The sequence below is a fragment of the Bufo gargarizans genome, chromosome 9 (assembly GCF_014858855.1).
Source record: "Bufo gargarizans isolate SCDJY-AF-19 chromosome 9, ASM1485885v1, whole genome shotgun sequence".
In the NCBI taxonomy this organism is placed as follows: domain Eukaryota; kingdom Metazoa; phylum Chordata; class Amphibia; order Anura; family Bufonidae; genus Bufo; species Bufo gargarizans.
Window position 1 is genome coordinate 180629715 of NC_058088.1, and position 13056 is coordinate 180642770.

A 13056-nucleotide genomic window follows, 5' to 3' on the forward strand; every position below is an offset into this window, starting at 1 on the left:
AGCAGTCTGCAATGAAGGTCTAGATGGGTGTAACCAGTTGGCAGCCTGAATAATGTGCAGCATTCCCAAAATACTCCAATAAAGAGCCCACACAATGCTGTCATATACTGTATAGTGCCAGTACAACACTGCCATATACTGCCCAAATAATACCACCCTATAGAGCCTAAATAATGTACAGCATACTTAAAAATACTCCAATAAAGAGCCCACACAATGCTGTCATAGGCCTCCTGCACACAAACGTGTGCGGGCCGCAATGCACGAACACCGTCCGTGGGGCAGCCGCAGCGGATCGCGGACCCATTCACTTTAATGGGTCCTTGATCCGGCCTTTCCGCAAAAAGATAGGACGTGTTCTATCTTTTTGCGGAACGGAAGTACGGGACGAAACCCCACGGAAGCACTCCATAGTGCTCCTGTAGGGTTCCGTTCCGTGCTTCTGTTCCACACCATTCCGGAATCTCCGGATTTGCGGACCCATTGAAGTGAATGGGTCCACATCCGTGATGCGGAATGGCCACGGAACGGCACCCGTGTATTGCGGTATATACGGCAACGGGAAGCACACGTTTGTGTGCAGGAGGCCATATACTGTATAGTGCCAGCACAATATTGCCATATACTGCCCAAATAATACCACCCTATAGAGCCTAAATAATGTGCAGCATTCCCTAAATACTCCAATAAAGAGCCCACACAATGCTGTCATATACTGTATAGTGTCAATATAAGACTGCCATATACTGCCCAATTTATAATACTATACAGAGCCTAAATAATGTGCAGCATTCCTAAAACACTCCAATAAACAACCCACACGATACTGCCATATACTCTATAGTGTCAATATAACACTGCCATATATTGCCCAAATAATACCACCCTATGGAACCTAAATAATGTACAGCATTCCCAAAATACTCCAATAAAGATCCCGCACAATACTGCCATGTACTATAGTTCCCCATGATACTACAATTCAGTTTCAAAATAATACCATCCTATATCACTAATAATACTGTCTGTCCTAGGAAATGGGGGCCTATAGTGTGAACGGGCTGCATGTGAGAGAGGCTCTGACCGGATATGAACATGAGAATGTAGAGAAGTATGACATCATAAGTAGAAAATGCAGAGAGCCCCAGCAGCACAGAGCATTTCAGGAAATGTGAATATGTTAGTGTAGACAGTGGCAGTGTTATGAGAGGGTCAGATTGCCCCATCAGAGCCAGAGAACTGGGATCCATCAGGGGAGCGCAATTTAAACAGGTTTCAAGAGGCCCAGGGTCAGACATCCACTGGTTACGCGCTGGGGTCCTGGGTTTGTATCTGACCAAGGAGAACATCTGCATGAAGTTTGTATGTTCTTTCGTGGGTTTCCAGTGGTTTACCACTATGACCAATGTACAGTATACCCCACACATCATAATGTGCTATTTCAGGATAGTCCACTAGAGGGCAATGTTCACCTGCTGTAGGAATGATACAAATGGAAGCATAGTTTATTATGAACATAAAATTCAACAAATAGTAAAAACAAAACAAAACAATAAATTCTAAAATAAAAAGAGTCCTTCCAGACATTGACATTCCCATTCGGATTGGTTTCTTATGTCTTTACAATCATCTAAAATATAATTTTCTAACATGAAAAATAAAGATGTTTAGTGTCATTTAAACCAAACTGTATGACCACGCTCAAGGTCTGGTCCATGGGTTGGCAGCATTTACAGCAATGGTGTGCCCACTTATGCAACATTTTATTACAACCCCAGTGCATGTAAATTTAAACAATGAAGCAATTTTAATAGTTTTGATTTAAAAAATCTCCTACCAAATTGTGTATACAGCTCCTATACATGTCCATGGATACAGACTACAATTAAACCCTTTGCAGTCTGGTCCTGCAGTCACACTCTCTTCCATTTGTCTTGTACTTCTTGCTTGCCTACATTAGTAAGCAGCTTCTTATTTAATGCCATTATCAATGCAGACCGACTATCCAGTGGCATACCGCTAGTATATGCCCCCATGGTTTGATAGGTGCGGGTCCCATCTCTAGGAGCCGCTCCTATCTCATAACCCGAGTCAGCAAAGTGAAGAAGGGCGCGGTGGGCTCCCATTTATTTCTATGGGGCCGACGTAAATATTTTTATTTTAATATTTTCGGCAGCCCCATAAACATGTATGGAGGGTGGCCGCTGGTGCTACGTCCTCCTTCACTTCGCCGGCTCAGTTTACGAGATAGGTGTGTAGGTCCCAGAGGTGGGACCCGCACCTATCAGACAATGGAGGCATATCCTAGCGATATACCCCCATTGTCTCAGATGGGAATACCCCTTCAGGTCATCAGTATTCAAATCTTGGAAAACCCCTTTAAATTAATAGGAAGCAGATAAAAGTAAGAATGGCTGCAGGATCAGACTACACAGGGTTTGTTTGTAGTCTGTATCCATGGAGATGCATAGGAGCTGTATTCACAAAGTGGTAAGATATATTTATTCAAAAAGTTGCTACATTGTCTAAACCTGGACCTTCCCTTCAAAGGGGTTGTCCAGGATTCCCTTCTGCCTTAAATACCCTGCCCCTCCCCTGCACACTTGTCAAGGGAAGCATACATACCTGCTCCTAACCCTCTTGGTTCTAGCTCTGTGGGTCCACCACTGTGTTCACTGTGCATAAACTTTTATTGCTGGCAGAGGAGCATGTGACCCCCTCCATTCGGAAAGTTTACATGCAGTGACTTAAGTACATTTAAGACATTGGTGACCCAGGGAGTCAAAACTGAGTGGCGGGAGCAGGTAAGTATGCTTCCCTTCACAGGTCCGGCAGGGAATTTAAAATAGCATAGATTTCTGGACAATCTCTTTAAGGTAGTTCTTCCCTTTCGGTGTTGACATTTGTTAGCATTGAGTCATTCATAACTACTGGTGCATAGGAAAGGACCCTACGCCCATGCTCAGTATGGAATGTGTACATATATCCTTCCATGTGACATAATCTTCGTGCGTAGTCATATTCCTTTTCTGATCCTTTTGTTGAATAAAGAGCCAAGGAGCTGATCGTGGGGTGACATAGCAGTATTAAGACAACATCTTAAACAAAAAGGAAAGTCCTTCCCATTGGCTTGCATGGCATGACGTTCGGTTCATTTCTTCTATGACCCCTGCTTTGCTCCAGATCCAGTGAAAGCTAGAACCCTTCTTCACAGGCCTCATAGCATCTTCAGAAGCAGCCACATAACCTTCATGGATTTGCAAGCAACTGCACAGCCCAGATACAATATTTATGTACTGTCCCAACCAGATGACCCATAGATCTCTGAAACGTGATCCAAACAATGTGGACCATAGCTGTGATCTGCCAGCTGGATTCAGAACCAGGTTTGCAAATCATTCTTCATCCTCCCAGGTCTGAGAAAAGAATTCACATTAAAAGCACATAAATTAGGCACATATATCACACCTAGCAACATTTAAATCCTAAATCGCTGGTTACTCGCAAGCCCCACCCCCATCCTACTGGGAAGGGCCCCCAAATGGGACAAAAACATCCCTTTAATGTAAATGCATATAAACTCCACACCCGAAAGGTGGTCCGGGTCATGGAGCCATGCCGCAAAACTCAGATAGCTGGAGCATGTGACAAGAAAGCACATTGTATGCTGCAACAGTCAATGAATTTCTGAGTATTTCTACTCTATGGGGGACATACATAAAGATAAGGGGTCGCTTAAAGGGGTCGTTCTATCTGGGGAATAAATGTTAGATACAGGTGGGGGTTCTACAGTTTGTTTTAACTGATGATCTATCCAGAGGATAGATCATCAGCATCTGACCGGCGGGGGTCTGACACCCGGGACCCCCGCCAATCAGCTGTTTGAGAAGGCAGCTTCGCTCCTGCAGCGCCACGGCCTTCTCACTGTTTACCACTGGCCCAGTGACGTCACGACTTGTATCAACTGGCCTGGGCGCGGCTAAGCTCCATTCAAGTGAACGGACCTTGGCCGTGCCCAGGCCAGTTTATACAAGTTGTGATGTCACTGGGCCAGCGGTAAACAGTGAGAAGGCCGCGGCGCTGCAGGAGCGCCGCTGCCTTCTCAAACAGCTGATCGGCGGGGGTCCCGGGTGTCAGAGGATAGATCATCAGTTAAAACAAACTGCAGAACCCCTTTAACATAGAGCACATCATCAATTCGCTGCCTCCTTTCCTTTCACTGCTATGGGAGTTCTGAAAATAGCCGAGCGAGCGTGCATAGCAGTGAATGGAAAGCAAGCCGTGCACCCCTTCATTCACCACTATGAGACCCTAAAGTTCCTGAAGTGGTAATTGGAGGGTGGCTGCGCATGTGCGGTTAGCTCTCCCTTAAAGGGGGTTGTGCCATGAAAAATATTCTACCTTTTTCAAATCATCACCTGAATCTGAACATTTTCGTTATTGCAGGCAATTAAAAATTTTGTGTAGCCACTGAGCTATTCAATAAAATTTATCTGTATAGCGCCACCTGCTGTTTGTTCTTTTTTTATTATTTCTTGTCCACTTCACTGAGGTGGCCACATGCTCAGTTTAAATCTTCAACTATCACCAGCCGTATCTTCTGTTGGTAGCAGTTACAGCTATAGCATAGAGGACACGCCACCTGAGAAAGGACATGCCTATAACATCAGTCTTTGTATTTCAGGAGTCAGCTTTAAAACATCTGACATTCAGTCAGAAAAAAAGTGTCTACTCCCTCCATCTTGTTTACAACGCCCCCCCCCCCCCCCTTTAAAGGGGTTGTCTGACACTAGAAAATAAGGTAAAAAACAAAAAAACTGTACCACTCTTGCTCATTGGCTGTGTGTCTGGTATTGCTGATCAGTATTGAGCTGCAGTACCAGACACATGCCTATGGGCAGGGGTGTTGTTGAAAAAAAAACCTCTGAGACAACTCCTTTAAGACCCCAAATCAAACTAAAAAAAAAAACTCCTTCATCAATGGTATACAAACAATATAAAAGCTACATCGCAAACTGTCAACATGAAATAACATGCAGTCAAAATACTGATGTATAGTTACAAAAATACATATTCCCAATGAACAAGGCACACGAGGCATCGAGGAGGTTGATGGTCAATACTGAACTGCATTCCGGCCATGTAGTGTATGAACACGCTATGCTTTTGTCTACCAGTAGGAGGCGACTGAAAAAAGAATTTGGAGAGCCATAGAGAAGCATGGCAGCTGAGCTATGCTGTAGGCAAGGGAACGTGTCGGGGCTTTCAAGGCCAGCACATAGGCCGCTGTATGTACTAAGCGGCCAATGAAGAAAACTAAGAAATGGATCCTGGCGATGCTTGGGTTGGGATCCAGTAAGGAGTAGATGGCACCAAGGAAAAGGAACGGGTAGATGTTCTCCATGTCATTGCGATGAGCTCTAGGGAAGATAAAACAGGCACATTAAAACATTAAATCAAAAAAAATAAAATAAATAAACTAATAAGAAGGCAGAAAAAAAGTCCTTCGTAGTTCATACCACACCGGTAGTCACCTTTTATGACTGATCATGTGAAATTTAAAGGAACACTACCTGCTAAAATAACAAGATCCGTCAACAGCAGCTTTAGGTATGCCTGTATCTATCACCTTATACTTTCCATCAGTGGTGACTGTGTAGTAATACATGTTGTACAAAATAACTCAATTTTGTTGACAGGTGTAAAAGGTCTGCCATCATTGTGATGGTCAACACGCTGCTGTTGACAGATCTCCTTATTTGTCTCTGTTTAGAACTGTGAGCACACAGTAGTGCACTGCTATGAATGGTCTATGGGTCGGGTTGGCCGTTTAGCACCTCAGTATCCTACCGACCCTGCTTGCTGACAGTCTCCAGGCAAGACTTTTTGTTTCCTCACTTCACAGAGTAAGAAACCTATCTAAACAATCAAAAACCTCACAAACAGTAATGAAGGTGTATTTCAAAGATGCTGGATTTTATATTTGCTGACTCAATAAACATAACCTTGTCTACTTTAGAAAGCTTATTTAATTCAACCCTATTAGAGATTTTAGATTCAACAGAGGGGGGAGGGTCCTCTGTTCAGGATCCTAATCTCTTGGTCAGAGCTAAAAAGAGTCTCTCAATATAGATAACCTTTCCGATCCTGCATTATGTAGAAAACCCATCCAGGTGAATGGAGGGGTGGCCGAGCTGACGTAGATTTCAGTCTCTGACAACGCACAGGGATATCATAGACCCTGGTCTGTGATAAATTCACCCCAGAGGCCCTGATTTATCAAGGCCTGCTCTCCCGGTGGAGGACTTGTCATAAATTACCTGCCTCTTCCGGCTCTCCGTGCACCGGAATGAAATCTACGACAGTGGATGAATGAGCCAGGGCCAATGGCCCCGCACTCCCCACACCCTCTTTCCGTAAAATTGGCGAAGGCTGTATAAAATAGCAATTTCCACTACCTTCCCAACTTCATAATGAATTTCCCTCATGAAGTTGGGAAGGGCAGTCATGATACATGGGGAAGGTATATCTCAAGAGCAAAGTTTCCCATTTCAGTATAGCAGAGCTAATAATGTGACTTCAACTGTCGGTGAACCGTGTAATCCCAATAGCGAAACTAATTTCGTGACATTTGTGTCAAGTGATTGCAAATATTAGTCATGTCTATTGGCACTAACACCTCTGCTTCCTTGTGATTACCACTCAACTCTGCCGAGCTGCCATTTCTATGGGTGCGGCTGTCTCACGTTAGCACATGTCTGAAGCCCTGGCCCAGCAAGGAAAGGCCCTCTTCCTCTTCTGTGCCCATGGGTGGCCCATTGGGATGAATGTCTGATTCTCAGGGTCAGGCCTAAATTATAGTTTTTGGAGTGATAGCTGGCGCCATAGCCTCCACTCAGAATCAAGCCTTGCGTTTAGGCCCTTGGGCAAACATATGTAGGGCCCCATCTTTTTTTGGGGATGGAAAAAAATGGAGAGTAATACATCACAATTCTGATTTTTTAAACTGTATAAAGTGTAAATGATGTCTTACAGGGCGTCTGTCAGCAGTTTTGTACCTATGACACTGGCTGACCTGTTACATGTGCGCTTGGCAGCTGAAGGCATCTGTATTGGCCCCATGTTCATGTGCCCGCATTGCTGAGAAAAATGATGTTTTAATGTATGCAAATGAGGCTCTAAGAGGCCTTATTGTTTTTATATGGCACCATATGTGCCGCGTAACCATACTATAAAGTATTCGTACAATACAGCCATGAAGTTCCTACATATTGATGCCATACAGTGAACACTAAACAGTGCCATAGAAAAAATGCCATGTAATGCTCAAATAATAACGTTCCTAAATAATACCACAGAAGGTGATGTGTTTAGGCCATGCCGGTGGCCCCCATCCATGCTGGTCCTCTCAGGCTACTTTCACACTAGCATTTTAGTTTTCCGGTATTGAGTTCCGTCATAGGGGGCTCAATACCAGAAAAAAATGCTTCAGTTTTGTCCCCATTCATTGTCAATGGGGACAAAACTGAACTGAACAGAACGCGGTGCTCCAAAATGCATTCCGTTATGTTTGGTTGCGTTCCAATGCAACATGTTGTAAGTCGCTTTCTGTCCTGGGATGCCGAGCAAGACGGACTCAGCATGACCCCCAATGCAAGTCAATGGGGACGGATCTGTTTTCTCTGACACAATAGAAAACGGATCCGTCCCCAATTGATTCAATACAGTTCATGATGGATCCGTCTTGGCAATGTTAATGCTAATACAACCGGATCCGTTCATAACAGATGCAGACGGTTGTATTATCAGTAACGGAAGCGTTTTTGCTGAACCCTGCCAGATCCAGTAAAAACGCTAGTGTGAAAGTAGCCTAATGCAATTGACCCTTTTGCCCATGCTATAATCCAGAAATGAATTCAGCGGGGTGTAGACCTACACCGTTAGTTGTATCGCACTTGGGTAGTAGAGTACCCATAGAGGGTCGGCCATATCTCAGGCACTTGGATGAGAGATTCTTGTGCCTATAGGCATCTGAGAAGTATTTCTGTCACTGAGGTTCCTAGAGGTATCAGCCCCCCACCTCCACCCCAAAAAACGCCTTCAAATTTCCACAAGCAGCAGCAAAGCGAATGACGTCAGAAGATCTGCAGCTGAATCTTTTCATTCTGCAACTCGTCTCCAATTTCCCATGTAGCCTTGAGCCTGGAATACGATCCAGGAAAATTTTGGACAGAATGAAAGGCCGTCTCTAAAGTAGACAGTCTCCTCCTGCCATCTAGTAATTAAGTGCAGATTTCATACTGGATGGATCCCTTCTCCACTTTCTCTGAAGGAGAATCAGTAGGACAAGTGAGACCTTGTATAAACAGGGGCTGTATAAACATTAGCTAGGGAGTTCCCTTTTCATCAGCAAGACAAGCAAAAGCTATGTATACACAAATCTCAGCTGTATATGTGTGTATACACAGAGTGAGCTGAGCTTTCAGTTGTTTCCGCATGCCTAAAGTTTCCAAAAATGCTACAACTGCAACATACCGTACAGCAACGTCCTTCTATCATAAGGTTATACAGTATGCACATTTTATTTTTCTTACTATTTTCTTACTATTTATTTATATTTTCTTTATTACTTTATTTTTTTAATAATTTTTCATTTTATTTATTTTTTATTATTTTTCCTTTTCTTTATTGTTACATTTATTATTTTTTATCTTATATTATCTTCTTAATTTTCATTATTGTTACATTTATTCATTTTTTATAATTATTGTATTTTAATATTATTTTTCTTTTTTATTGTGACATATTATTTTTTAGATTTTTTTGCATTGTATTTATTTGTTAAATATTCATTTTCTTTCTTGTTACATTTATTCCTTTTTTTATAGTTATTCATTGTTTTATTTTATTTATTTAATATTACTTTTTATTGTTACATTTAAATTTTTTAGATTTATTAAGCATTTTATTTATTTTATACAATTTTTCTTTTCTTTATCGTTACATCTATTATTTTTTCATATTTTATATTATTTTACTTTTTTTATTGTTACATTTATTTATTATTTACATTACTATTTATTCCTTATTTATGGAGCACATATATTTTGCAGCTCTCAGCCGAAAATTCACATCTTCAGTGGGGTTTACTATTTAATTTCCTTATTTCACATTCACCCTAGGGTCAGTTTCATCAGTGAGTTCTTAGAGGAAACCAGAAAACCGGAAAGAAACTCATTAGAAGATCATACAAACTACGAACAGCTAGATGTTGCCAGGTCAGATCTGAATCCAGGATCCCAGTGCCATCTAAACATAAGGCCTCATGCACACGACAGTTTTTTTAGGGTCCGCATCTGAGCCGCAGTTTTTGCGGCTCGGATGCGGACCCATTTACTTTAATGGGGCCGCAAAAGACGCGGACAGCATTCCGTGTGCTGTCCGCATCCGTTGCTCCTTTCCGAGGCCCCGCCCAAAAAAAATAGCATGTCCTATTCTTGTCCGTTTTGCGGACAAGAATAGGCATTTCTACAATGGGCCGCCCGTTACGTTCCGCAAATTGCGGAAAGGCCACGGGCGACTTCCGTTTTTTGCAGATCCACGGTATGTGGACCGCAAAAAACGGAACGGTCGTGTGCATGAGGCCTAAAGCAGTGCACAAGACTGAAACATCAATCAGCGTTGTCTGAGATTAGAAAAAAAATGCATTTCTTCCAGAAATGGTGCCACTCTTGCTTATGGGCTGTGTCTGGTATTACAGCTTGGCTCAATTTACTTACATTGTATTGTATTTACTTACAATTTACTTGTTACAGTATCAAGCAAAGCCTGTGGGCAAAAGTGGCGCTGTTCATGAAAAAAAAAATCTCAAACAACCCCTGTAAACAGGATCAACCCTATTAAACCAGGCATACTGCCTAGTAGGCTTGATCCTGCCGATTAAAGGGTTTCTACCACCAGAAATACTGTTATGTAGCTGACTGATATTAGCGATGCGCCCATGTCAGCACTACATAACAGTATGTTTCTAATGTTAGTCCCTGCAGCCGCTAGGGCGTAAAATCAGCACCTAGAGGCTCTGTCCACTCACCCTGTATTCTGCCCAGGTCCTGTGTTGTGCCCGCCCAGCTCCTCTTGATTGATGCCACTGTTCCCTGCATCGTTGGCGAAATCCCGCGCCTGCGCCGTTCACTTCTGTCTTCGGCGCAGGCGCAGTGAGTGAATGATGCGATCCTGGTGCCGGCTTCCTCACTGCGCCTGCGCCGACTACGTCACAGTGAGGAAGCCTTGTGAAAATCACTTGTGGGGTTCCCGAGAAAAGAGAAAAAAAAACAACTTAAATTCTTAATGCAAATCAGGGCCTCAGTGCGCAGAGGGGCGGAGCCCAACTACTCAGTGACCACAGCCCCTCAGCTTTCCAGTGTTGGCCACTCCCCTCGGTGGACTAAAACTCTCATGTGCACATAGAATAAAAGTATTTTTTCTCGGGAATGCCACAACCAATTTTCACAAGATATGTATCACCCTACATGAAAGTATGTTTGATTTTAATAGGGTTGATCCTACTGACAGGTGCTTTTAAGTCATTTTCGGAGACAAAAAGTCAATGTTTAATAAGCAAAACCAAAATAGAGCCACCTTCTGGTGCTTATAAGGTACTTGCAGTGCACCAGATCCTGGTGAAAATGGAATGTAGAATGCACAGTTTGGTGCCACCTGGTGCCCCATGGTAGTGGCACCGCCCGCAGTTTTAGCTGATATACCTTTTTGGACTACATTTTAAAGTGGTATTACTGTTGGTAAAAGTTATCCACTATTCATAGGATAGGAGATAACAATTAGATTGTGGGAGTCCTACTACTGGGACCGCCACCGATCACGAGAACGGGGAGATCCAGTCATTTCAGGAGAGCTGCAAGGGGTAAGGGGCCCCTGTTCTCATAATCGGTGGGTGTCCCAGCGGAAGGACCCCCACCGATCTGATAGTTATCTCCTATCCTGTGGATAGGGGATAACTTTTGCCAACAGGAATACCCCTTTAATTCTGCCAAACTGAAGAGTCAGCTTTGGGTGGAATTGTCATAAAATGTAATGCACCCCGTGTAGCATCATATCATTACAGAAAGCCTTTCTACGTCTCAGGAGTTGTTTTGCGGTACAGACTGCCCAATATACGTCTGCACAAACCTCCTCCTCCCCCCACATGCTTTGTCATAGCCGTACCCATCATCAGCAAGTAAAGACAGACAGGGTTTTATGGCCCTATTAGAGAAGTCACTTTACCTAGCGACAAAGTAAACTGCTCTTTGTGAAGAGTATCCCAGCGCAAAAAAACACTAATCCAGAGGGATCAGAGTAAAACCTACATCTAGACAAACACTGAGCGCATGGAATTACATCTGACCTCCCATACCAGGCTTCACTCTCCAAATAAAACACCTCCTGGGTGGAATGATGTGAATTTCAAACAGAACATCCCCAAAATGACACCCAGGATCCAGGGTCAGAGTTGGGTCTCTGCCTTGAGGCTCCTGTATCCCATTGTTAAATTTGTAAAAACAGGTCACCTCTAAGGCCTCGTTCGCATTTCAGTTTTTCACCCATTTATTTTAGGCCCCCTGCACACGAACGTGTGCGCCCCGTGGTCGTGCTGCGGGCCGCAATGCACGAGCACAGTCCGTGGGACAGCCACAGCGGATCGCTGACCCATTCACTTGAATGGGTCCGCGATCCGGCCGTTCCACAAAAAGATAGGACATGTTCTATCTTTTTGCGGAACGGAAGTACGGGACGAAACCCCACTGGAGCATTCCATAGTGCTTCCGTAGGGTTCCGTTCCGTGCTTCCGTTCCATACCATTCCGCATCTCCGGATTTGAGCATCAGTGATGCAGAATGCCTACGGAACGGCACCTGTGTATTGCGGATCCGCAAATGCGGTCCGCAATACGGCAACAGGAAGCACACGTTCGTGTGCAGGGGGCCTTAATGTGTCTGTGCACATATCAGTAATTTTTTTACTGACTGCGGGACATAAATGACTTTGGTCCGTAATGCGGTCTAATCACACCCATTGAAGTCTATGGGTCTGTGAAAGTCACAAGGTGGATGGCATCTGTGTGGCATCCGTTTTTCACTGAAGACTGATAGAGGTTCTTTTGAAAATAATTTTCAGCACACGGACCAAACACGGATACTTCACAGCCATCTTCACAGACGCACTTTTTTTTCACAAACGTGACACTGACACAGAAATGTAAACGAGGACTAAGGCTACCTGCACATTACAGTGAAAAAAAAACGGCCATTAAAAACAGACACACTGTCAGTTTTCCATTCCATTTTGCATCCATTTTCTGCCATCTGTCCGTCTTTAATGAGCATTAGAAGGGTTGCACTCCTGTTTAAAAGCGTTAAAACATTAACTCTAACCCCAACCATAAAACATAAAAAATGGCCCCATAGATTTCAATGGGGTATGGCCGTGAAAATGACGAAAAATAGAACGTGTCCTATTTTTTTGATGGCTGCTATTCACTGGCCGCTAAAAAAAACAGCCATGTGAATAGCCCCGTTGACTTCAATTGGTTCTGAAAATGGCCGTGTGAGATTTTCTTTTGTGCGGAAACTAGTAATGCAGATATAGAAAACCACCGCATGAATGAGTCTGCATCCTTTCTGCAATTTTGGGTGCGGACCCATTAATTTCAATAAATGTGGACAGCACACCGTGTGCTGTAGGCATCCGTAGTTCCGTTCTGCGTCCCCACTAAAAATATAGAGCATGTCCTATTCTTGTCCGCAAGAATAGGCATTTCTATAGTGGGCTGCCCGTTGCGCAATTTGCGGAACTCACACAGGCAGCGTCCGTGGCAGCGTCCGTGTTTTGTGGATCCGCAATTTGTGGACCGCAAAACACATCGCTGTTGTGTGAATGCTCCCTATGTCAATTGTCCGTGTTATTTTTGGTGAGGATTTCATCCTTTGCAATGCAATTGTGAGATCTGTGGCAAATCCGCATCAAACTGGCACCAAAAAACTGCAAGTAACACATGCG

At 43.6% G+C, this 13056-nt stretch overlaps 1 protein-coding gene across 1 annotated transcript in view; it reads right to left on the minus strand.

Moving 5' to 3' along the window:
• Positions 1-4084: 4084 nt before the first annotated feature.
• Positions 4085-13056, minus strand: part of PTGES (prostaglandin E synthase) — a 45171-nt gene continuing 36199 nt past the window's right edge. Inside the window, exon 3 of the mRNA XM_044306519.1 lies at positions 4085-5420. Within this exon, the coding sequence (XP_044162454.1) occupies positions 5171-5420 (250 nt within the window). The 3' untranslated portion in view covers positions 4085-5170. The remainder of the gene's footprint in view (positions 5421-13056) is intronic.